This window comes from Carcharodon carcharias, chromosome 18, assembly GCF_017639515.1.
Source record: "Carcharodon carcharias isolate sCarCar2 chromosome 18, sCarCar2.pri, whole genome shotgun sequence".
NCBI lineage: Eukaryota > Metazoa > Chordata > Chondrichthyes > Lamniformes > Lamnidae > Carcharodon > Carcharodon carcharias.
Window position 1 is genome coordinate 95,419,812 of NC_054484.1, and position 26,281 is coordinate 95,446,092.

At 40.3% G+C, this 26,281-nt stretch overlaps 1 protein-coding gene across 1 annotated transcript; it reads left to right on the forward strand.

Moving 5' to 3' along the window:
- Positions 1 to 23,778, forward strand: itm2bb (integral membrane protein 2Bb). The gene is made up of 6 exons (XM_041210969.1): positions 1 to 184; positions 12,673 to 12,807; positions 15,690 to 15,899; positions 16,096 to 16,206; positions 20,909 to 21,059; positions 23,221 to 23,778. Exons 1-6 carry the CDS (start codon positions 98 to 100, stop codon positions 23,307 to 23,309), a joined length of 783 nt encoding a protein of 260 aa, XP_041066903.1. The 5' UTR covers positions 1 to 97; the 3' UTR covers positions 23,310 to 23,778.
- The last annotated feature ends 2,503 nt before the right edge of the window (positions 23,779 to 26,281 follow it).

The following is a 26,281-nucleotide window of genomic DNA, read 5'->3' on the forward strand; positions in this document are numbered from 1 at the left end:
GATGGGTTAGAGGGGGTTAGAGTGAGGCGGTCGAAGCGCAGTAGGGGGGGGGTTCAGTCACGCTGTTGTTGCTGTGCCGTGTGATTCCGCTGCCGCCATGGTGAAAGTCTCCTTTAACTCGTCGCTGAGTCAGAAGGAGCCCAAGAAGGATGAGAACAACGAGGCGCTCATAATCCCCGAGAAGGTGCGTGGCCTGCGGGTTGGTGGAGGATTGTCCGGCGACCACAGGCTGTCCCGGACCTTTACCGAGTTTGTGCAGCTTGTTCCGGGCGGCGGTGGTCGGGCTTTTGCTTCCCGTTTTATAAGCCTCGGGTGCAGCCTTTGGTGGCTCGGGTGCCTTAAACTGCCCGCCAGCCCCGGGGATGGGCCTTGGGCAATCCCCCCCGTTCTCCGATTGTGGAAAGAAAGGGCTTTGATGGTGCAGGCTGCGGCTGTAAAATGGCTGACGGTGCACCGGGGCTGTCCTCTTTGTCGTTGACTAGTCCTCTTCCCTTCTCCCTCCTCCCTTTGGCGGAAGCAGAGGCGTCATTGGGAAAAATGCAGGGAAAGTCCACACTTGGGGATCAGATCGTGGCCTCGGTTTGCAACCTGTTTTCTTCGGCTGACTCCGATTTTGTGCTGGCATCGGACTAATCGGAGCTGCAGTGGGGGATGCTTCCCAACTGGATGAGTTGGAACTTAAAATCCCTTTAAGATAGAGCAATGTTCCTTTTTTTAACGTGGGGAAACTTTTTGCACTCACTACAACTTTCAGGTCGGATATTTACCGAAGTCTTCTCTATCCATATTGAAGTAGTACTTTTCAAACAAAAGGCCCCAAGGCGCTTCAAAGAGATTTCAGAAAAAGCACAGCAAGTCAAAGTTAACTTTTAAAAGAAATTTGAATTCTGTTATCAACTGAAAATACCACACCAGATTTAATTTTTTAAATGCAAAAAGCCTTTACTGACATAAGAAAAAGAACAAACACTATTACGTTAACGCTATAATCCCGTAAGCACTTATTCTTTAAACCAAAACGCTCCTGGAATCTGTGGCTCTTTCCCAGTTGCTGGCAGACACATGTGGCCATCTCCAAGACTGTTGCCAGACTGTGAAAACAGCAGATATATATTCAGACAAAGGAATCCCACAGTTTATCTTCATGGCAAGGTGACACACATGGTCTGTCCCCAATAGAAATGCAAATTTAATCAGTTTTATTTTAAGAATTTCCTTTGACCTGGAAAGTGTATGGGTACTTTAAAACATTTCTTTATTTGCCAGGTGCCTTCAAACTCCTCTGATCTGGGGAAATAAGGATAATGTAACCCCCCCCACAAGATTACAGTTTAACCTCAAACCTTCTCCTGAGATGCCTATAGACATCCTGTCTCCCTTGATATTAAGAGAGGCCACTATAATCCAAAGTGTGATATATTTCTTGCCACCATCCCAGCAATGCAATAGGACTTCACCTTTGATATGCAATTACAGGCCTGATGAGCTGTTTAGGACAAAATACCTTTCATCTATCCCACTTTTAGTTTGGTTGTTGTAATTTTTGAAAATCTTTTAATATATGCATTAATAACAAACTTTTTGGTCAGCATTGTGTCTGATTTTATCTTAAAAAGGGTCTTAAACCTTCAACAGAGGAAATCCCAGAATATGGGACCTCGGTGTGATTTTAACTGCCTGTCAGTGATAGGGTGAAGGGGGTTTGCTCAACAGGCTGGAGTCTGAGGAACAGAATCAATAGCTTCATTCTATTGCCGTTAACATAATAAAACATCTCGGCACTTCACTGGAGTGCTATGGAACGCAATTTGACATTAAGCTCTGAAAACCTGGCCAGAAGGGAATTGAGTGTCTTAAAAGATTAGAGGGGTGGAGAGTTTTAGGGATGGAATTCCAAAGCTTAGGGCATTGGCACAGCCACCAATGGTGAAGCAGTTAAAATTGGGGATTCTCAAAAGTTCAGAATTTGGCCCTGGAAGGTTGAAAGGCTGGATTACATTACACTGATGGAAGCATCTGGCAGGCAGTGGATAAGGTTTCAAGCCTAGAACATAAATTTTACACTTGAAACATTTGGGTGACGAGGCACCAATGTGCATCAACAAGGATGGGGGATTGGTGAGTGGGATGTAATATATTGCTTTAGCAAATCTTTGAGTATGATGTGCACTTTGTCAGTGACATACTCCTGTTACTTTCCCTGGCATACTTCATTGATACTGTGTTTTAAGTTTTATTCAACAAGTTGAAGCATGCCATAGGAGATTTGCCATTAAAAGTCTGTCAGTGTAATGTGATCTCAGGTTTGTCAGCAACACCAAGGGAGATCTGCTACTATATAATTGATGGCTGGCATCATTCCCAAGTCCTGTGTTACTTATGGGCAATGTTATCTGGGCAATGTTGCATAGTACTGCGTTGGACTTTCTTGTACTGTAAGTTTGATCTGTAAATTCTTCATGTTCAGTTAGTGTGGTAACAATGAAATGAATATCACCCCAAAAGATTGTAGTACAATTTCTGATTAATGCTGTAAATGTCCATTAACCTTCGGTCTAGCATTAAAATCTCATACGCACATATGAATTGGGGGCAAGAGTAGGCTACTCGGCCCCTTGAGCCTGCTCCACCATTCAATAAGATCATGGCTGATCTGAATGTAATTTCAACCCCATGTTCCTGCCTGTCCATGATAACCTTTCAACCCCTTGTCAATCAAGAATCTGCCTTAAAAATATCCAAAAACAGCCATTGTTGGCTGCATCTTTAATTCCAAGGCCACCAGCTCTGAATACCCTCCATACACCTCCCCACTTTCTCTACCTTGTTTTCTTCCTTTAAGACACTCCTACCTCTTTGACTGAGCTTTTGACTACCTGGCCTAGTATCTCCTACCATACCTGTCATTCTGGTTTACAATGCCCCTGTGAAGTGCCTTGGGACCTTAAAGTGATGCAGGGCAGATAGAAACATACTTTCCAGTTGAGAGGTTTAGAGCAAGGGAGCATAGATGTAAAAAGGTGCTTATTTCCACCTTTACAACATAGCCCACTTTCTCCCTATCTCACTTAACTGGAACTAAAGTCCTTGAGCATGTTTTTGCCACTTCCTGTTTTTTTTTATTCATGGTTTCCCATCCTGCACACCTGTTCACCTGCCTTTTATCCCAACCCCTACTGACTACATGAGTTTCCTAATTCTCTAGTATAGTTCTAAATTTAAAATCTGCCTCCTTAAATTCTTCCACAGCCAATGTCCACTTAACCTCTGTAAATGATTCCAGCCATACGTCCCTTCTCTCCCTGACTTTTGCTTTCTCTGCACTCTACTTCCCCATTCATTGTCCTTGTCCCACTATGAATTCAGTTCACCAATCTACTTCTCTTTCTTACAGAAGCATGTTTACTAATCCTATCTTTTTAACTAAATGTTTGTTCATTTTCTCCCAATTCTCCTTTGACTTTGTGCCCATTCCTTTATTTCTTTTGTCTGTACACAGTATTTTTCAGTAACTGAAGACCTCCACCTGTGACTGGGAAGTGATGATGCAACTGGTGGATTTTCCCCATTTCACAATTTCTTTACAAAAGGAAAAAGTCCATAGTTTAAATGACTATCTCGACTGGCAATGACACCAGTTTATAACTTCTGACAGAAGCCACGTCTCCTCTAGGTGCAAAGAGCAAGATCTATGATCATTGAATAATAGAACATCTAAGTAGGATAATTTGCCTCATTGTCTGTGCTGGCTCTTTGGTAGAGATATATAATTAAGCCAATTCTCCAGCTTTTTTCTTCAAGTATTTATCCATTTCTCTTGGAATATTATTGTTGATTTTGCTTCTTTTGGTGCATTCCAGATCACAACTTGCTGTGTTTTTAAAGAATAGTTCCCTCATGGTGCCTTTTTTTGCCAATCACCTTTAAACCTGAGACCTTTGGTTAAGTGAACCTCCTCATGTCGCTTGATTCTCCTTACTTGCTCAATATTCATGATTTTGAATACTAATCAAATCTCCTTGAGCTTCGCTGTTCTAAAGAGATCAATCCCAGCTTCTTTAAGTACGGTTCTCATAAATTTCTTCTGCCTCACTAAGACTTTGCCCTTGGTGCTCAGGATTGAGCACAATACTCCAGCTGGCTAAAGCCTAAAGGTTTAGCATAACGTCTTTGCTTTTGTACTCTCTTCCTCTGTTAATAAAGCCAAGTATCGTTTATGATTTTTCCTTTGTTCGATCATAAGACCTGAATGTCGCTGGCAAGCCCAGCATTAATTGCCCAACCCAAATACCCTTGAGAATGAGAGCCATACTGTTGTAGTTCATGTGGTGTAGGTACTTTCCCCAGTGCTGTGAAGGAGGGAGTTCCAGGATTGTAACCCAGTGGTGAAGGAACGGCGGTATATTTATTTCAAAGTCTAGATGGTATGTGACTTATAACACAGGTCGTGGCACCTTGCACCTTCTAAGTGGTAGATGTTGTAAATTTGTACGGTGCTGTTGAAGGACGTTTGGCAAGTTGCTGCAGTGCATCTTGTAATGGAATATACTGCTGCCATGGTTGAAGGAGTGAATGTTAAAGGTGGTGGAGATGGTGCCAGTCAAATAGCCTTTGTTTTGGTTGATGTTGAGTTTCTTGAGTCTTGGAGCTGCACTCATCCAGGCAAGTGGAGAGTATCCCACCACACTGACATGTGCCTTATTGGGTTTCAGGAGTCTGGAGGAGAGTTACTTGCTGCAGAATAACCAACTTCTGGCCTTTTGTAGCCACAATATTTGTGGTTGTTCCAGTTTGGTTTTTAACAGCCTTTTCGACTTGCGCTCTAACGTTATAAGATTAATGTATGCAGTATGGAGAGATGGGTGGCATTGTGGTAATGTCACTGGACTAGTAATCCAGAGGTCCAGCCAAATGCTCTGGGGATGTGGGTTCAAATCAGAGGGCAGTTAATAGTCAGCAACATTGCTGTGGCCATGGAGTCACATGTAGGCCAGACCAAGTAAGGATTTGCTCTGGGGATGTGGGTTCAAATCCCACCGTGGCAGCTGGTGGAATTTAAATTCAGTCAATTACAAATCTGGAATATAAAGTTAATCTCTGTAGTAGTGACCATGACAACTATCATTGATTGACACAAAAACCCACCTGCTTCACTAATGTCCTTTAGGGAAGGAAATCCTTACCTGGTATGGCCTGCATGTGACTCCAGACCCATAGCAATGGGGTTGACTATCAACTGCCCTTTGATTGGGTCACTCAGTTCAAGGACAATTAGGGATAGGCTACAAATGCTGGTCTTACAGTGAAGCCCACCATCCCATGAAAGAAAAATAAAAACCCAGATATTTCTATCCTGCACTCCTGTTAAAGTTGTGTAATTTACTTTTTTTTTTGCATCCTCATCAATGAACCCGTCTAATTTCTTTAGAGCATGGGCCTTTAATTTTTTTTTCTGTGGCTGTACACATCTTGACTAAAGGGGTTGACTTGAGTGGTGTGTATGGGTAGTTTCAGGTTGCCACTGGCTGTGCAGTTGAGAGGAAATGTTGCCTGTCATTCTTCCATCAAACTGATCGCATCACACTTCAGTTTCATCTGCCATGTGCCTGTCTGCTCTTCTGAAGTCTGTCATTATTCTCCTCATTGTTTGTGACATTTGAGTTTCATATCATCTGTAAAATTCGAATTATGCCCTGTATACAGGAGTCCAGTTCTTTAACATATCAAAAATAGTCATCCTAATATCAAGAGATAAAAACAAAAAAACTGCAGATGCTGGAAATCCAAAACAAAAACAGAATTACCTGGAAAAACTCAGCAGGTTTGGCAGCATCGGTGGAGAAGAAAAGAGGTGACTTTTCGAGTCCTCGTGACCCTTCAACAGAACTGAGTGAATCTTTGGAAAGGGGTGAAATATAAGCTGGTTTAAGGTTGGGGGTGGGGGGAAGAGAAGTGGGGGGGTGATGTGGTTGTAGGGACAAGCAAGCAGTAATAGGAGCAGATAATCAAAAGATGTCACAGACAAAAGAACACAGAGGTGTTGAAGGTAGTGAAATTATCTAAACGAATATGCTAATTAAGAATGGATGGTAGGGCGCTCAAGGTACAGCTCTAGTGGGGGTGGGGTGGAAAGGCTAGCAGGGCATAAAAGATTTAAAAATAATGGAAATAGGTGGGAAAAAAAAATCTATATAAGGGGATGGGGATGGAGGAGGGAGTTCAAGATCTAAAGTTGTTGAATTCAATATTCAGTCTGGAAAGCTGTAAAATGCCTAGTCGGAAGATGAGGTGCTGTTCCTCCAGTTTGCGTTGGGCTTCACTGGAACAATGCAGCAAGCCAAGGACAGACATGTGGGCAAGAGAGCAGGGTGGAGTGTGGAAAAACTCAGTAGGTCTGGCTTGCCACCCTGCTCTCTTGCCCACATGTCTGTCCTTGGCTTGCTGCATTGTTCCAGTGAAGCCCAACGCAAACTGGAGGAACAGCACCTCATCTTCCAAATTGCCACTTTACAGCCTTCCGGACTGAATATTGAATTCAACAACTTAAGATCTTGACCTCCCTCCTCCATCCCCACCCCCTTTCTGTTTCTTCCCCCTTCCTTTTGTTTTTTCCAATAATTTATATAGATTTTTCTTTTCCCACCTATTTCCATTATTTTTAAATCTTATATGCTCCCCCCCACCCCCACTAGAGCTGTACCTTGAGTGCCCTACCATCCATTCTTAATTAGCACATTTGTTTAGATAATATCACTACCTTCAACACCTCTGTGTTCTTTTGTTTTTTTCTGTGACATCTTTTGATTATCCGCTCCTATCATTGCTTGCTTGTCCCTACAACCAAACCACCTCTCTCTCTCTCTCTGTCTCTCTCTTTTCTACCCCCCCCCCCCCCCCCCGAAACCAGCTTATATTTCACCCCTTTCCTAAGATTCACTCAGTTCTGTTGAAGGGTCATGAGGACTCGAAACGTCAACTCTTTTCTTCTCGCCGATGCTGCCAGACCTGCTGAGTTTTTCCAGGTAATTCTGTTTTTGTTCTTCCTCTAGTCTTAAAAACAATCGGTCATCACTGCTTTTTGTATCTTAACCAATTCTATATCCACATCATCACTTTAATCCCATGGGCTTTAGTTTGGCTAATAAATCCACTGTTACATTGTCAAATACCTTTTGAAAGTTTACATACACATCAACTGCATTACCCCCATCAGCTCTCTTATTTCATTAAAGAATGTGACTGGCCTTTTAAAAAAACTTATGCTGACTTACATTTAGTAACCCATTCTTTGTCAAATTCTAGTTAAATCGTTTTGACCCAGTTTATTGCTTCAAAGTTTTCCCACCACTGACAGGTGATGACTTGCTATTTGCAGTCCTCTAAACCTCTGGCACCACCCCCATATCCGTTGAGAATTGGAAGTTTGTGGCTGGAGTCTCTGCAATTTCCATCCGTGCTTCTTTCAGTATCCCAAAATGTATCTAATCTTGGACCAGGTGACTGTCCTACTTTGAGGATTGCTAACTTTTTTTCAGTGTGTTTTCTTGATCTATTTTTATCCTATCCGGTATCGATACAACCTCTTCCTTAACTGCTACACTTGGCACCATTCTCTTGCAAAAAAGCAAAATGCTCATTTAGTACCTCAGCCCTCTGCCTCCAAGGCTCTTAAACACTCACCTTCCTCTTGACTGCCCTTTTTCCTGTGTTTATTTTGGTCTCTAATCTGACTCCTCTATTTTCTATATTCAGCTTTGTTCTCGATGATAATTCCATTTTTAATGCACCATAGAAAGCTTAGCATGTTTAATTCTGCAATGTCATCTGTATAGCACAACAATGAACATAAACAATGTTCATTACTTTATCAATGAGACCTCACCAGTTTAAGAATGGAGCAGATTTGGTGAACCAGAATTATGTTTGTTGAGGAATTGTCAAACATTAACATTGATGAGTGAAGGCCTGCAGAGATAAAACGGAATACTGGGAATCTGGGCTCATCAAAGTTCTGCAGCTGAAAGAGACAATAACATAGGTTAATATTTTGCATTGGGTCTCTTCCCTTTCTGACAGATGATCTCAAATGAAATATTTAACCTTGCCTTTTGGAATGTAGTGTAGATTACTTCACAACAGCAAAACTGCGGCACTGAGAGTGTGGAGGGCCTATTTTAATTAATTTAGTCTTTAGCTATACTACTGCTTTTTCTGTATTGCGAAAGTGCAGCTATCAAGTAAAAAGGCTTTCTCTTTGAAAATAGCTTGAGTGAGTGTAGCACCTTATTCTTGGGTTTCTCTTGAGTATTCCCCAACTCACCAGCACTAGACATAAATCAGCTTCTCATTCTCTTCATAGGGAATATGAAAGAATGTGGGATTATAGCAGAATCTTTATGAATTTTGTAACCACTGAACTTTGTATTTTATGTGCACATTCTGGTTACTTAAATGATCCAAAATTTATTTTGCTGTTACAGTATTTTTCTATGCTGTATTCTACCCCCTGAGTGTGTGAGACGTGGAAATTGTTTTTTTTTGTAACAAACGTTAATTGTAACTGAATTGAAAACTGATTTTGAAAATTTTCTTGTTAAATCTTTTCAGTCTCATTTTAGTTGCACGTTCGTCAACAGGGAGACGTTTACAACATCAATTTACTGAAATGTTATGATGTAACCTGCACCACCCAAATGAATACTTGTTTCCTCTCTCATGTGAGATAAGTGTTATGTTATACGCATCAAACTGGTATCACAGTTTACATTGTTTTAAACACTAGGAAGGAATCTGTTCTGTGTGTTTAGTCTTAGGATTATTTGAAGTCTGGTTTTGTATTTGGGAGCAGTGAATAAACTGAATTTTGAATTGAGCAGCTTTGAATTTAGAGAAGTATTACTTGGTATTAATTTATTGTTAAATCTAGCTTATCTGTGCCCAGATTCGAGATTAATTGGTTAAGTAAATGTCAACTTGTTGGGAATTGGAACCCATTGGAAATTCCAAAGTCTGAAATCTTGATGTTTCTAATGTCTAAAGCACTGAGATGGAACTGAAGTAGATCTGTGTTTGTGCTTCTTATTGCCTGTACCATGAAAAAAATGAGGCAGTGAGACCTTTCAAAAAGAAAGAAGAAAAAATGGTGGATAGTGTTTACTTTGAGAACTGGAGTATTTCTGCTGTGGATTCATTACTATTCTCCAATGCAGAATAAATTTATCCTTTCAGGATGTTCTCGGATACATCATTGTACCCTTGATTGAAGTTGACTAATGATGGTAGAGCTGTGACATTCAAAAAAAAAAATGAGGGTCAAATTGAAATGATATATTGCACCTGACACAACACCTGATATAGTGCCTTTATTGTAATAATACTTCGCAAGTGCTTCACACAAGCATTATAAAACAAAATATGAAACCAAGTCATGTAAGGAGATATCAGGTCAGATAAGCAAAAGCTTGGGTCAAAGTTGGGTTTGAAGAAATGCCTTAAATGTGGAAAGTGGAATGTAGGGAGGGAATTTCAGAGTTTGTGTCCCAGGCAATTGAAGGTGTTGTCACCAATTATAGAACAATTAAAATTGGGATGCTCAAGGCCAGAATTACATAAACACATGTATCTCTCAGCATTATAGGCTAAAGGAAGCTATAGAGAAAGGGAGGGGTGAGGCCAAGGAGAGATTGGAAAATGAGGATGGGACTTTTAAAACAAAGACATTGCTTGACGGGGAGCCATCAGCAAGCACAGGTGTAATTGGTGAACAGGATTTGGTGCGAGCTAAGGCACAAGCAGCTGAATTTTGGATGACCTCCAGTTTAGAGGATAGAGTGCAGGAGACCAGCCAGGAGTGCATTGGAATAGACTAGACTCTTCTGAGTTGAGATGGGCGAAATTGGGTGATGTTACAGAGATGGAAATATGTGGTGCTGGTCCAGGTGTGGATGTGTGGTCAGAAGCTCATCTCGGTCAAATATGACACCAAGGTTGCCAACGGACTGGTGTAATCTCGGACTGTTGCCAGAGAGAGGAGAGTGGGATTGGTAGCTAGGGGACAGAGTTTGGAGTAGAGACTGCAAACAATAGCAGGGATGAGAAATTTCCACTGTTTGGATTTCCAGCATTGGTGTTTCGGAATTCTGCCATTTTAAATAATCGCAACTCTAGCAGTTAGTGAGAGTGGGGACAGACTGCAAAGTTGTGATTAGAAGATCCGAGAACACGGGAGAGACAGAATCTGAGAGGAGCTGCTCCTCCAATCAGATTGTCTCCCCCATGCTGGCTGTTCTAACTCCAAGATTGGGGAGGGGAAAGGTGAATTGGGAAGAGGGGTATGTGTGTGGTGGGGTGATGTTACAATGTGGGTGGGAGGGAGAGGGGATTTACTGAGTCTTCTGTTCCCATGGAATATGGGGAGTTTGGCTGAAACCTACATGAGTGCATAAAATACAAACTACTTTAAAAGCGGATTTTCATATTTGATGTCACGTGGTAGTACAGAACTTGAGCATTGCTGAAAAAAGATATGCCTTTGAAGCTTATCCTCTTACTCAACTGGAGAGATTGCAAAAAAAAAGCAACAGTAAAGGGAACAACAGTTTATACTGCATGAGAAGTGGGTGCTGATTGCTTGGCAAGTCAACTCTAGTAGAGGTGTTGCCATGGAACATGCACCAATTGATCTTAAATTGGTAGTTTGTGTAGTTCTTGACATAATCTGGATTGTTTAGTAAGTATTGTTCAATTGTGGAATTACAACTAATGTTGGACGCCATGTTCTGAGTTTTGCAAGCAGGGGCTAGTTGAGTTAGTTGTTGTGGTCAACTGAAAGTACTGAAATTTATATACTATGTTACTTATTTGTGTGGTAGTCTTTGGCTTAATGGCAGCATCCCGTCAGTGGAGAATATTCGGTGGAAAATAGCAACATGAAACGGCTGGCTTCACCTGTTGCTCTTATTTGAGACACTTGCCCTTCTAGGGTAATCTGAAGTAGACTGGACAGTTTTCAGGACTGAAAGTTGCATTGTTAGGCCCATTTGAGTGTGCAATGTATAGACAGCATTGATCAAATCAGTGTAGCCATTATTCTGCAGGATAGCTTTGTGCCCTATTTTGGCATCAAGCTTGTACAGTGAGCAAATGGCTTGCTTGCCATTTGAAGTTGCCAATAAGGCCGGCCTTGCAGTGCATGGAACTGTAGGAATCCCAATGGGTATATTGACCAGTGAAGGTAGGTTTGCTGTAGACATATAGAGAACCCATTGGCTGATTTCTCAACTAGTACATAGAGGGAAAGGCGTTCCTTTGCGCCATTTCCCAGGTGAATTTGAGCGCAGGATAGAGCCCATTAAGATGTGTAAGGGAATTCTTGCATGCAGCTGCAAATTCAAATATCAGAAATATGCACCGAGTAGGAGGTTAGGGCTCGTTCCATTTCTCATGGAAACTGATGATAGCGACAGCTGGGCGTAGAGGGGATCTCATGGCAACACATCTGTTTGGGTATATGTGGTGTCATTAAAATTGAACTCAAATGTGCGTGTTGCTAAGTTCATGGGCTGAACTTCTGTGGGGTGGCAGTCTGAGTCGGATTGCTGCTCTGCTCCTAGTGTCTTACCCGAAAATCTTTTCGATCCTTTCTTGCCTGACTTTCCAATTCGGGCCGGGTGAGAACTGTAGTGTGCTCCTGAGGCCCTCTGTCAGGGCTGGAGAGTTTGATGCGAAGAGGCCACGCCACTCCCCCCACCCCCCCCCCCCTTTTTTTTTATTTACAGGGGCTTGGGCGATCTGACGGTTAGTTGGGGTCCTGTCTGGGGTCTGGGGAGTTCAGCACAACAGCGACACAAGCTAGAAGTGTGGCTGTTAATAATTATATACTTATATACTGAATGTTTACTTTGCTGTTTTGCTTTGGCTAGTGCCTGGGCTCATGTTAATTTTCAAGTTTCTTTCTATATATTCGTTTATGGGATGTGGATGTTGCTGGCTAGGCTAGCATTTGTTTCCCATTTCTAATTGCCCTCGAAGGTGATGTTGAGTTAAAGTGGGCTCACACTGGGAAAATAGTTTTGCACTGCCATAGTCCTGTGCTTTGCTTTGCATGCACATAATCCAGCAAGGTCATAATCTAGCAAGGTCATTTTTTATCTGTTAGTGCATGTAATACAGGATGAAGTCTATACTAACTGCATTGAATGTTGAATTGCTGAGGTCACTTTGGTCATTTGATATAAATGCATTGGTCCACAGTCTTGATAGTGGTAGAAGGATCTTTTTAAAAAAAAGGGAAAACTAATGTTTCTACACAGTTAAAGTCTAATAATTCTAGCCATTTGAAGTGGCCAAGAAGCACTTGCATTCACTACAAATCCTATGTTCTATGATTACACAATGTCTTGTTACAAAATTTCAGACCTTTGACTTTAGCCACACTTATCCCTTCAATGGCTTCATTGTCTTCCCAGTATTTAATTGGGATTATTAACAATTAATGTGTGTGTGTATGTGAAAGGGTAAACAACTAGTCAGATATTAATGCATTTGGATCAAAGGCAACTTATTTGGAGGGCTAGATATAAAGTTCTCTAAAAGAGCAGAATTCTGCAGAGTTGCAGTGTTGTTGGTATTTGGTGTCATCCTAAATTAACATCTCTTTTTTTTTAAAAATAGGATCCAGAGGATGTTGTTGTTCCATTTCGACGCCAGTCTCGTGTCTGGTGCTGGTGCATGTGCCTTGGACTAGCTCTTATGCTGTCTGGTGTGGTGGTTGGCGGTGCATATCTCTACAGATATTTTATCTTGCAGGTAGGAGAATGCCAAATGGAATTCATTTTTTAAACTGCTTTGATGGTTCAATTTAAATGAGAGAAATGGAGTGCAGATGTTCTGAGATGCAAGGATGTCTGGGTATTCGTTAGATTTAAATTTCATTCTGCAAATTATCGTGTCCAATAAAGCTTAATCTTCCTGCATCCATCTTTGTACTGCAATTTGCAACTTTAAATCTTTTTGTTGGAAGGAGAAAGCTCAGCTAGGATTAAAACATATAGACTTCAGGATAACACAAATTCTGAAATGGGCACATACATGGCAAATTAAATTCAATGCAGAAAAGTGATGAGGTGATACATAGTGGGAAAAATGAGGAGAGACAATACATGCTAAGTGAGTGCAAGAAGAGTTAAACCTGGGGCTGGTCGTGCAAAAATATTTGAAGGTCGCAGAATACTGTAACAAAGCAGATGGGATCCTCGACTTTATAAATAAGAGCATAAAGTACAAAAATTAGGAAGCTGTGCCAAACCTCCAAAACATTAGTTTGGCCCCAGTTGGAGTATTGTGTCCAATTCTGGGACAACACTTTAGAAATTACGTGGAGGCTTTGGAGAAGGCACTAAAGAGATTTAGTGGAATGGTTTTGGGGGTGAGTGATTGCAGTTATGGGTATTGACTGGAGAAGCTGGGGTTATTCTCCTTAGAGCCACTTGTTCACCACCCCTGCCCACATTCCACCCGCCTGCCTGTCTTTTTGAAGATTACCATTATCCTCTTCACAGTACTTCCAAGTTTTCTGTCATCTGAAAATTCTGAAACTATGCCCTGTACGTGGGCTTTAACTTCGCTGATGAGCCTGTCATGTGGTGCTTTATCAAATGACTTTTTAGAAGTCTATATTTTTGGATTCCCTTAGCGCTCTCTCTCTCTTCTCTTCTCCCCTCTCCCCCCACCGTGTATTTCCTTTTTCCGCTCCTCTGACCTATATTCAACCTTGTTGTCACTGTATCATCATCATCCTGACATCTGTCATACACATTTTCTGCTTCATCTTACCCTGTTGTCTCTTTCATCATCCAGACAGCTCTGGCCTTAGTTGCCCTATCGTTCCTGCTCGTGGGAATGTAATTTGACTGTACCTGAACCATATCCTCTTTAAAGGTGGCCCATTGTTTTTGTGAATCTTTGATTTTAATTTACAGGAGGTCTGGACTAATGATCTGAAGAAATGTTGAAACCCCACTCTTGACATCCAGGGAGTTTAAAATTCCGTTCATAAATCTGGAATAAAAGTCTATTATTAGTTATGATGACCATGATTACTGGGTTGCCATAAAGACCCATCTGGTTTACTAATGCCCTTCAAGGAAGGAAATCTGCCATCCTTATCAAGTCTGGCCTGCATGTGACTCCAGACTCACAGCAATGTGGTTAACACTTAACTGCCCTCTGAAAAGGCCTAGCAAGCCATTCAGTTAAAGAACAATTGGGGAAGGCAATGAATGCGGACCTGGTGACTGATGTCCACATTCTGAATAAAGGGGGGTAAAAAATGAAATTAAACACAAATGGGTGTAGAGATAGACACTTGAGAATGTATGTACACAAATCTTTGGAGGTCACATGACAGGTTGAAGGCTTTATTTAAAGAAAGTAATCCATGGTTTTATTAAGAAACATGGAATGCATGAAGGAAATTAAATCAGCTAAACCTTTAGACTGAAGCAGTAATGTTCAATTCTGGGCACATCATACCCACCCTAACAACACTAGGTGTGTCTACATTACATGGACTGTAGAGGTTCGAGGTGGTGGCTCACCACCACCTCAGACAACTGGGGATAGGCAATAAATGCTGGCTTAGCCAGTGACGCCCAAATTCTGTGAAAGAATGAAAAAAAATCGTACTTTAGGAAGGACGTTAACCTTGGATATGATGCCAAAGGGATTTACTAGAATGATATGTTACATCATGAGATTGGAAAAGCTGGGGTTGCTCATCTTAAAGCAAAGAAGGTTATGAAGAGTATTAATAATTGTTAACAATGTGTGGTTTGATAAGAGTACATAAAGAAGAAACTGTTCCCCATGGCAGAAAGGTTGGTAACTAGAGGAAACAGATTTGAGTGATTGGTTAGAAAACCAGAAGTGACATGAAGCATTTTTTGAAGTTATTGATCTGGACCGCACTGCCTGAAAGTGATTGAAAGCCGATTGAAAGCTGCTCTTCCTGCCTCTTGCCACTCATCTCGTGAGCCTTGGTGAGGGAGTCAGGGCATTTCTCTTAACTTTTAAAATAAAATTAATATATTTCATTTACAAATATAGGAATTTAGCATTGTAAAGTGCTTCAACTTAAAGGGTATAATGTTTTGATTTTTTCTGATGAGAGGTCCTATGGGACCTAACTACAGCTGTTAAATTAGTTAAAATGGGAAAATCTGATTTGCACAACATGACTTCATTTAAGTTGTACTTTCTAGTAACACAGCAAAGTTAAGCAAGGACTTGCTGTAAGTTATTGGAAACTTGAGATTTATTTTCATTTGGCTTGATCATATTCTTGGCTGCTGAATGAATTCCAAATGCAACTTGCTATTTCCGTTTTGGTCTCTGCAGGCATCTCCGCTATGTCAGTTAATTTCTGACTTTGATCAGTACACTTTTTGGCATAAAAGAGAACCCTGAAATAGGAACTATACTTGCTATAGTTCTACTATTGGCTGTTTGTCCTGCTGTAATACTCATCCAGAGATAGTTTGACTGCTTTGAATTTCATTAAAAGTTCTCTTGAAATTTGCTTCCTGGATCATGTCACATTTTTTTGGCAAAAATAATCAAGCCCAAAGCTAGTTTTAACAAGATTATGATGAAACTTTTAACATTAAGTTTCTCATGGTAATTTCTTCCAGGAAGGTGAAGTTTTCTTTTGTGGCCTCAAGTATAGTGATCCTAAAGACTACCTTGTCTCAGATATTGAAGCTGATCCACAAGTAGCTCCATACCAATCGATTGAAGAAAACCTTCGGATCCTGAAGGATGATGGAGTTGAACTGATCAATGTTCTTGTACCTGAATTTGCTGATGGCGATCCAGCAGATATTGTTCATGATTTCCACAGGGTATGTATAAATTACTGTATTGATGTGCTTTTTGTATAAACTTGAGTTTTAGCTTATTCCACAAACTATTTTTACGGACAACTAGTTTAAAGAAACTTGTTTTTCAATCAACTTGTCTTCTGAATCTATCATGGTTTGCAAATTAGGAAACCAGGTGAATTTGGCTTGAGTGCTTTAAAATAAATTTCTTTCCTAGGGCCTGACAGCATACCTGGACCTCAGTTTGAACAAATGCTACATGATTCCATTAAATACAACTATTGTCATGCCACCACAGAACTTGCTTGAATTGCTAATCAACATCAAGGTATGTAAAGCTCAAAATTACAACATACTCACTTTCTGGGTCTAAACAAATTTGTTAATGAGAACTCTTTATGTAGTTCAGGTCATTTAGAATCTGAAGAGGGTGTGATGTTTGGAAAATGTATCTAAATTCTTGATTCTCCTGGTAGATGGTGTGGCACTCCACTAGGTAATTCTTGAATATGACCCCTGCTTAAAATGGTCCAGAACAACCTTGACTATGATAGCAATAGTTTACACCATAGTTGGTCCGTTGTCAAACTTGAAGGGGAACAAGATAAGGGAGGATATGATATTCATTGACTACAGAAGTATATTTGTGGATGCTGATTGAAACCTCCATAGCTCTAATTTCTTGCTGTTGGGCCAAGTGGAGGAAACTTTAGTGAGATTATAGAGCTGGCAGCTGTTGAACTATTCAATTTCCAGATTCAACAAAAGGTATAAGTGTATCTCCTAATTCATGGTCTCAATATTAGTGTATTGAGTACATTTCCATTAATAGAAGAGTTAATAATTTCAGTGAGCAAATATATAGATTGACTTGCTCTCTCATGGTTTATTTTTCTCTAATTCCTATTGATGGACCTGTATAATAATTATTGAGCTTGCCTGCTCCTTATCTCCACCCTCCTCAGTTCCAGTCTGTGGGTCTTCTGCTATGCCCCTAATGTTATGATGTTTTGCGAACTTTGATAATTAAAAATAAAAATTTTATACCAAAAACAGAAGAGTAATTTTGAGAAATCTAAGTTAAGACCAAAGCCCAGGAGTAGAGAAGAGCAAGATAAGGTTAAGTAAAGTAGGAATTAGGTAATACGTCCTCCACCCCCAAACCGCACCCCCCCCAAAAAAAAAGAGAAACTAACTTGGGAGAAGGGAGTTTTGCCTTGCAGTAAAAAGAACAGTCCTGTGCAAGGTGGATTGTGGTCGAGCAGGTTGGTGGGTTGGTATCATCTGATTATGAAATCCAACTCCTGTACATATAGTAAATATTACACATAATGACTAGCAAATTCTTCTAAAATGTTTTTGTAAATAAATCTGTTTAGATTTTGTTTAGATGTGGAGTTGAGGTTGAAATTAGATCAGCCATGATCTTATTGAATGATGGATGAGGCTTGAAGGGCTGAGTGGTCTCTTGCTTCTAGTTCATATGTTCGTATTTTATTTAGGATATCTCTTTAGATTCCAAGGATGTGTTACTGTTTAAGGCATGTCGTTCATAATATCAGCTAAATGGATTGTTTGTGCAAACTTCCTTGAGATAAATATGGAATTGGACATTGGATGTATAGTGCAATTTTTAATTTCTATGGAGGAAGAGCCAGATCTGAGTACAGGGTTTTTAAACAGGAAATACTGCTTTGGGAGTTAGTTTGGGTCCTAAAGAATCTCGCCCTTCATTTCTAGAAGTTCTGTAGATTGGCATTTGACTGCTTGCATTGAACTTTTTCCCAATTGTACAGTTTTCAGGGTAGAGAAGAGCCACTTTGTTTTGGTTATGAACTATCTGGACAGTAAAACACGATAAATTTTTTTCTAATGGTTGGAGCAGACTCACCTTGATGGTCTTGTACCATGCTGGTTTGGTAGCAATTTTAAAATATTGCTTCTGAAACCAGCTGTTCTGTGGGGATGCAAGATGTCCCTGTTCACTACTAGGCTAATCAATCAATACCTTACCACATGTTACATGGTAAATAAATTTTTGTTTTCATTGGTAAATTGGTACTAAAGGAGCCAGTGATGCAGACAGTGAGGATTATTACCAGAAGAATGCAGGGGAATTAAAGAATTAAAACACTCATTAGAGGTTATTAGAATATTGAATGCTTCACAAGAAGGGGTTATTTGGACAGAGAATGCGCCATAGAAAGTACAGTAATGTTATCTGGCATTCTCCCAACTGGAATTCTCTAGTAACTGGAACTTCTGACAATTTTTAAAAGCCAGTCACTTTATGTTCAGATAATGCATTCTTTTCAAAAGTAGTAATAATTGTGGATTGTAAATCTACAGAAGTTGTTCTTGGGCTTTACATTGAAATTATTAAATTATTGGGTCAGTTTTGGTAATTGTGCCTGAACAAAGATATACCACTCTGAGCAACTGTCAGTGAACTGCTTTGTTCTTGAAGCTGGTCTGAAGGCTGTGGTGTGAGCTTGGTCTTCAGTTCTGGTGGGGTTTTACTGTGTCCTGCTGTGCTGGGGCCTTTGACTGCACCGCTGCCTCCCCTCTCCCTCAACCACCCGAACAGAGGAGCACCTTGTGTTGTGTCTGGAGTAATGTAGCTCCCTATTAACTAACGCCAGCCATTCCTTGAGCATTCTGGATAATAAAGATTTTCCTGTATTTAAAGCACTTGAAAAGCAAAAACAATTAGAAAAATGCTTTAAAAATGGAATAATAGGAGACAACTGCATTTGAAGACTTAGCTGTAGTATGGGCACAATGGGCTGCAGGCCCCTTACTATGCTGTCTTTTTTATGATCTAAATGAGATTTGCTTTCTTCCATCTGTCTTATTTCTTCACCACCTCTTCAAAACACAATTGGAATACACATATTTCTGATTCCAATGTGGTTTAAAAATTGCCTATACAAAATTGTTGTTGCCTATAGAAAGTCCTAGAACTTTGATAATTGAAGGTCATAGGACACATACAAAAACAGGGCTGATATTTCTAAATTCCATTGGGTTTTGTTTACCCAAAAACTCATTGCTCAAAAGATTGAGTGAGCTAAACACTACCACAACTTGCGTGATGTGACCTGTAGGTCAAGAAACAGCAGCAAGAGTTTAAAGAGTGAGCCTAAGAGGGAGCAGTGAGATAGCAGCAAGAGTTTAAAAAGCAAGTCTGAGGGAGAGTTTAAAGATGAGCCTGAGAAAAAGTGTGAGACAATGGCAAGAGTTTAAAGCGTGAGGTGAGTCTACATTCAGAGCAGACCATCTGCATTCTAAGAAAATCAAAGCATGATATAACAGGAAAGAAGGTAAGAGTATTTTTTCTCTTTTTGCTCCCTAAGCAATGGTATTCATTCACATTAGGAGCTAGGAAATCAAAAATATTTGAAGACCAATTGTTGAATAAACCTATGGCTGGTGGGGCAGGCATGTGATGTGTTGCAGTTGTAGCATGTGGGACCTGGTGGACACATCCATGGCAACCACATCTGCAGTAAGTGTCTGCAACTCCAGGACTTCTGGTTTAGCAATGATGAGCTGGAGTCCGAGCTTTTCACACTCTGTTGCATCAGGGAGGGGCAAAGTTATCTGGACACTCTATTCCAGGCGGCAATCTCACGAAGGTGCTGGGAAAATTATTGGGACTAAAGGCTGAGAAGGCCCCTGAACCTGATGATCTTAAAAGAAGTGGCTGCAGAGATGGCGCATGCATTGGTTGTAATCTTTCAAAATTCCCTGGATTCTGGAAGGGTCTCAGTAAAGTGGAAAGCCTCAAATATAATATCTCTATTCAAGGGAGGAGGGAGACAGAAAGCAGGAAACTATATGTCAGTTAGCCTAATGTCTATAATTGGGAAAATGCTTGAATCCATTATTAAGATAATAGGACATTTAGAAAATAATAAAAACCATGTTGACTCTGCTTGATTGTATGAAAGAGAATTTGTGTTTGACAAGTTTATTAGAATTTTTTGAGGATGCAACAAGCAAGGTGGATAAAGGGGAACCAGTAGATGTGTATTTGGATTCCCAAATGCATTTGATAAGGTTCCACATCAAAGGTTATCACGTAAGAGCTCATGGTGTTGGGGGTAACACGTTAGCATGGATAGAGGATTTATTAGCTAACAGGAAGCAGAGAGTAGAGAATAAATGGATCACTTTGGATTGGCAAACTAATGGAGTACCTCAACTATTTGCAATCTATATTAACGACTTGAATGAAGAAACCAAACATATGGTAGCTAAATTTGCTGATGACACAAGGATAGGTAGGAAAACAAGTTGTGAAGGGGACCTGAGTCTGCAAAGAAATATAGATAGGTTAAGGGAGTAGATAAAAATTTGGCAGATGGAGTATAATGTGAGGAAGTGTGAGGTTGCTCACTTTGGCAGGAAGAATAGAAAAGCAATATATTTAAATAGAGAGACTCTGTAGAAATCAGTGGTACAGAGGTATCTGGATGTCCTTGTACATGTGCAGGAATCAGAGTTAGCTTGCAGGTATAGCAGTGATTGGGAAGGCAAATGGAATGTTGGCCTTTATTGCATGGGGAATGGAGTATAAATGTAGGGAAATGTTGCTACAGCTGTACAGGAAACTAATGAGACTACATCTGGAAAACTGTGCACAGTTTTGGCCTCCTTCCTTCAGGAGGGATACAATTGCATTGGAAGCAGTTCAGAGAAGGTTAAGTAGGTCGATTCCTAGGATGAATGGGTTTTGAGGAAAGATTGAACAGGTTGGGCCTATACTAGAGAAATGAGAGATGATCTTAATGAAATACAAGACCCTGAGGGAACATGCTTTCCCCTTGTACGGGTCTAGAACTAGGGGATGCAGTTTAAACATAAGGGGTCTCCCATTTAAAATATAGATAAGGAGAAATTTCTTCTTCTCTTGAGGGTTGTTAGACTGGAATTTAATCACTATAACTGGATGGTGAGGAAGTGTAAAATATTTTGAGACTGCCTTTTGTTTTTATGAATTAAACAAGTATTTAATTATTGAACAGGCTGGTACCTACTTGCCTCAGTCTTACCTGATTCATGAAGAGATGGTGGTTACTGAGTACATTGAAAATGTGGATGAGCTTGGATTCTTTATCGCTCGTCTTTGCCGTGGGAAAGAGGCCTTCAAGCTTCAACGTAGAGAGCTTGGAATAGGTAATTCTTTGTACATACTGTGATTCAATTTTATCTTTCAGCAGTTAAATATTCTTTAGTGAAATCTTAAAATTGTATCCATGCCTGGGGTTCCAGAATACTGCCTATTATTTTAACTTTGCTCAATATTAGTGTCAAAAATGAACATTCAGTTTACATTTTGATAGATCTGCTTCCTGACTACTTGCTGGCTGAATATGAATATACCTGCTCTATCCAATACTTGGATTTAATGGAAAAATGTACCATGCTATTTATGTCAGATCAGGAACCGTGTGTTTGATTCCTGGTGTGTTATTCCTAAACTGATTATCAATAGTTGCGAATGCTATAAATTAGCATCGGTGCTTCTGACTAGGAAGGAGATTGAAGTCATTCAAAATTTGTGCTGATTGTAGGAGACCTTTTTGAATTGCAAAGTGAATGACCAGTGAGGACAGGTCAAGTGTGATGCCTTTCTAGATTGACTGACCCTCCATATCTAGGTTTGTGTATGGATCAGCCATTTGGGTGAGGTACAGCAGAGCTGCCAGCAGTCTGAAGGTGAGATGGGTGAAGGAAAAAGTGAACAAATGTTTGTATTAGCCTTAATAAAGCACTTAGTGAGAATTTAGGTTGGATTGATTAATTTAGAAAGGTTTTGTATTGGTGTAACTGCAAAACTATTGCTTAAAAATATAACATCGCCTTTGTGTATTCTTGTCATTAAAGATGAAGTGAAGATAATTTAAGCACAAAATGAAGCCACAGGTGTGGCAATGACCGTCTCCAACAAGAGAAACTTAAATCATCTCCCCATAATATTCAATGGCATTACCATTGCAGAACCCTCTCCCTCTCAACATCTTTTTTGGAGGGGGGGGGGCGGTGGTTACCATTAATCAGAAACTAAATTGCACTAGGCATATAAATACTGTGGCTACAAGAGCAGGTCAGAGGCTGGGAATTCTGAGGTGAGTAACTCACCAGCTGACTCCCCAAAGCCTGTCCACCATTTACAAGGCTCACATCAGAAGTGCAATGGAATACTCTCCAATTGTCTGGATGATTCCAGCTCCAACAACATTTGAAGCTTGACATCATCCAGGACTTAGCCTGCTTGATTTGCATCCCCGCTTGATTGGCAGCTGTGTGCACCATCTACAGGATGCACTGCAACAATTCACCATGGCTCCTTCGACAACACCTTCTATATCCCTGAGTTCTATCAACTAGAAGGACAAGAGTAGCAGATCATCACCACCTGGAAGTTCCCCTCCAAGCCATATACCACCCTGACTTGGAACTGATTCGCTGTTCCTGGGTCAAAATCCTGGAATCCCTTCCTAGCAGCACTCTGGGTGTACCTGCACCATATGGACTGCTCACTAACACCTTAATTAGGGGTGGGCAATAAATGCTGCCTAGCCAGTGATGCCCAAACCCCTTGAATGAATTTTAAAAGAAAATTATAATTAAGGAATTCAGTCAACATTGGAGAAGGTGTGCCTGGAGGTGATGAGCATTTTAGGGGTGGGTAATAAATCATCGGCAGAAAGGCAACCTTGATGGGTTTCAAACCCTGTCCGAGGCTAAATGGGATGCCAAGCTGTCCTACCCTTATGTTCAGCTTGAGCATGCAGCTTTGGAAATGGGCTCCACTGGTAAGGTTTAATGGAAACCAAACAGTGGGTTCAACCACGCCAATTTACCTTTGAGATGAGGACTGTCAACAACGTTGGACATCACGGTTGTGGTTGGAATATGATTAGAGCTCTCTAATACATCCTCATACATTTGGAAAATGACCAGATGTTAAGCTGGTGCCAAGACTCATCTTATGGACTGAAGGATATATAGTATTTATGCTGGCTTTTAATTATGTTTATATCACCATGTTCAATATTAATTTCTGAAGAGTTAACTTCACCCTTTTGTGCTGTGTTCCATGATGTATGACCAGATGGACCTTGAGCAGGGAAAAGAGAAGAAAACAATAAGAAATTATAAGCTGTAGAAACTAGACATGTAAACCCATACCCTTACATTGCAAGGCATGCTGAATGAGCTTCAGTTTCAATATAAATGAATTAAAATAACTTACTTTTTGTTCAGCTTATTGCTTCTATTGCTATACACCACATTCTGAAGATAAAAATTATCAATTTATTTTCTTCTCCAGGTATTCAAAAGCGAGATGTAAAGAAATGTTTCACAATTCGCCATTTTGAAAGCCGTGTTGCAGTTGAAACTCTCATCTGTGAACAGTAATTGCAGAAGACAACCAGCGCAGGCTCAGTGCTGAGCCCAGAAAATCACTTTCTTTTTTTCTGGTGTGCAATGCATTTATCTTTTTAACATAGTGATGTAAACAGGGTTTATTTTGTACATCTGCAATTTTCATCTCAGCTTAACTACTATTGGAAGTGTCGGATGCAAGCAGACTTTTAAAGGTGCAATAGTAGATTGTGAGAAAAGGCTAACAGTAAGGCTTCTAATCATTTCAATAGTGGGCTATATATTAGACTGGAATTTAATTCACAATTAATACTTCCTTTAAATAGGTGGGAAAAAACTGGAGATTTTTCCGCCTTAGTTTTTTTTCCCCCATTTCAAATACCTATATTCATCTATATACACTGGGGTTGGGGTGGGAGAGAAGATATGGTAAGTCCATGCTGATTTTGTGTATATAACCTGTGTAAGGTAAAAGATAACAAAATAAAATCTTTTAAAATTGTCCTGTGGGATGTATAACAACTTGCATTTGCATCACACCTTTAACATTGAGAAGCATTCCAGGGAGCTTCAGTGTAACCAGTCAGAAACAGATGTTAAGCCAAAGATGATGTTGGGAAAGAACTAAATGCTTATTCATAGGTGGATTTTAAAGGAGGAGGGGATTCCAGAGTAGAAGACCTAGGTGGGTAGTGATAATCTTTGATTAGTTGAGCACACTGTGCGCACTATACTTGGTAATACATTTATTGACAGATATCATGAGGCATTTCACAAACGGAGGAACTGATGCTGACAGATTAGGATGGCTGGCCAAAAGATGGGTTTTAAGAGAATTTCCTTATATCAAGGCACAAATAGAAGAGTTTGAGAAAGCAACCAAGACTATTGGAGGTGGTACCAGTACTGGGGAAGAAGAGAGTGGGAATGCAAATAAATCTGAAGATTAATGGGAGGTGATCGGAAACTGCAGGAAGTTGCAGAGATAAGGTGGGATGACTTGATGACTAAGATTTTAAATTTGCTCGTCATTAGTTAACTGGCAGAAGTCAGCAAGGACTGATTAATGGGAAGAGGGGGAGATGCAGCACCTGATGTGGGAACAGGATAGGAGTAACTGTAGATAAAAACAAAAAAACTGCGGATGCTGGAAATCCAAAACAAAAACAGAATTACCTGGAAAAACTCAGCAGGTCTGGCAGCATCGGCGGAGAAGAAAAGAGTTGACGTTTCGAGTCCTCATGACCCTTCGACAGAACTTGAGTTCGAGTCCAGGAAAAAAAGAAATTTTTTCCTGGACTCGAACTCAAGTTCTGTCGAAGGGTCATGAGGACTCGAAACGTCAACTCTTTTCTTCTCCGCCGATGCTGCCAGACCTGCTGAGTTTTTCCAGGTAATTCTGTTTTTGTTTAGGAGTAACTGTACTTTGGACAGATTAAAGATGGGGCATTTATTTTGGAGGAATTGTGTTTTGAGGTGCTAAGTGTTCTTGGTGATAGTGGGAAGTGAGGATTGAAGTTCAGTTCTGGGGTGACCATAATGTTGAACTTTTGCATGGTCTGATTTAGATGGTTTTCTGTTTTGCTCTTGTTCAACCTCTCCCTCTTAAAACTACAGTAGGGTTCTTGCCCTTACCACCTGTTTAGCCTGCAAGTGTGACCCTGACTTTCTGGTTTGTCATTTTAATTCTCCATCCCACTCATACTGTCCTTTACGTTCTATGCTGTTGCATTGAATTGAACATAAGCAGGAACAGCATCTCATCTTTCAAGTAGGTACATCACTAACTTCTGGACTCAACATTGATTTCAAATTTTAACTTCTGCCTGTATTTTTGTTTCTTTTGCCTTGCACCATCATCCCTTTCGTCATGTAATTTCTCTGGTCTTCCACCCTACAAAAGACCTTTTTTGTTCTTTTCTATCCTCACCTTTCCCTGCCTCTCGTTCCATCATCTCTGTTTCCGTAGTTTAAAATGGGCTACATTACTAACTCTTCCCAGTTCTGACAAAGTCATTAACTTTAACTGTTTCCTATCTCCGATGCTGCATGACCTGAGCATTTTCTGTTTGTACCAGATTTCCAACATCTGCAGTATTTTGCTTTTCTGATTTAAATGGTAACTGATAGGTGCCATGCACAGCAGTTTTGCCAAATCATCATGCTAATCCCATTTAGATTATTTGTTCATTTTTTAAGCTTTACCTACTGCTTTAGTTTTATCTACTATATATGTCCTGTCTCCAATATATTCTGCTTACATGTCTCCCTCCCTTGCTAACTCATTTAAATTTCAGTTGTATGAACGTATGGAAGGAGGAGGAAATAATCTAGTGGTCTATTAATTCTCTTGAAATTAGACACGGTTCAGTGTACATGCACTTCCTTCCCTGCCAAGCCTCCGCACCAAACTTCTGGGGATAAATCTCTAAGCCAAGTTAGGAAAAATTCTGGGGAAATTGATTCCAAGCTTCGTGACCCTGTTGTAACTGATACTAATAATTCCATCTATTCCACGATGGCTCCATAATTAGACGTCCACAGGAACTCGTCCATCAACTCTGCAACAAATCCATATTTTGGCAGTCTGCTCCCAAGGTTGATGACTCTGAAAAATGCTTCCTGGTGTCCAACCTAAGTGTTTCTATATTTTGCATCGGATTCGCTCTAGTTCTCCCATCTGCATCTAGCTCAAAAAACCGATTCATCTAAACAGTATTTTTAACCACTGTTGGTCCACTTCTACTCTGACTGCAATTCCTACCTTCAGGTTGAAACTTGTGAAAACCAGCCATGAGCTTGAATTCTTTAGTTTTACAGAATATGTTGCTTTAGACAACATAACTTGACCTTGAAGGATAGAATGACTTCTGGGAATGCAAAGTATGTTTTATTGATTAGAGTAGTTGCTCATCTGCTACTGAATTGAGTGGGTGACAGTCTAAGACATTTTCTTCACTCATGAGCGAGTGCAGGGGTGCATTGTATCCAGGACAAGAGATTAG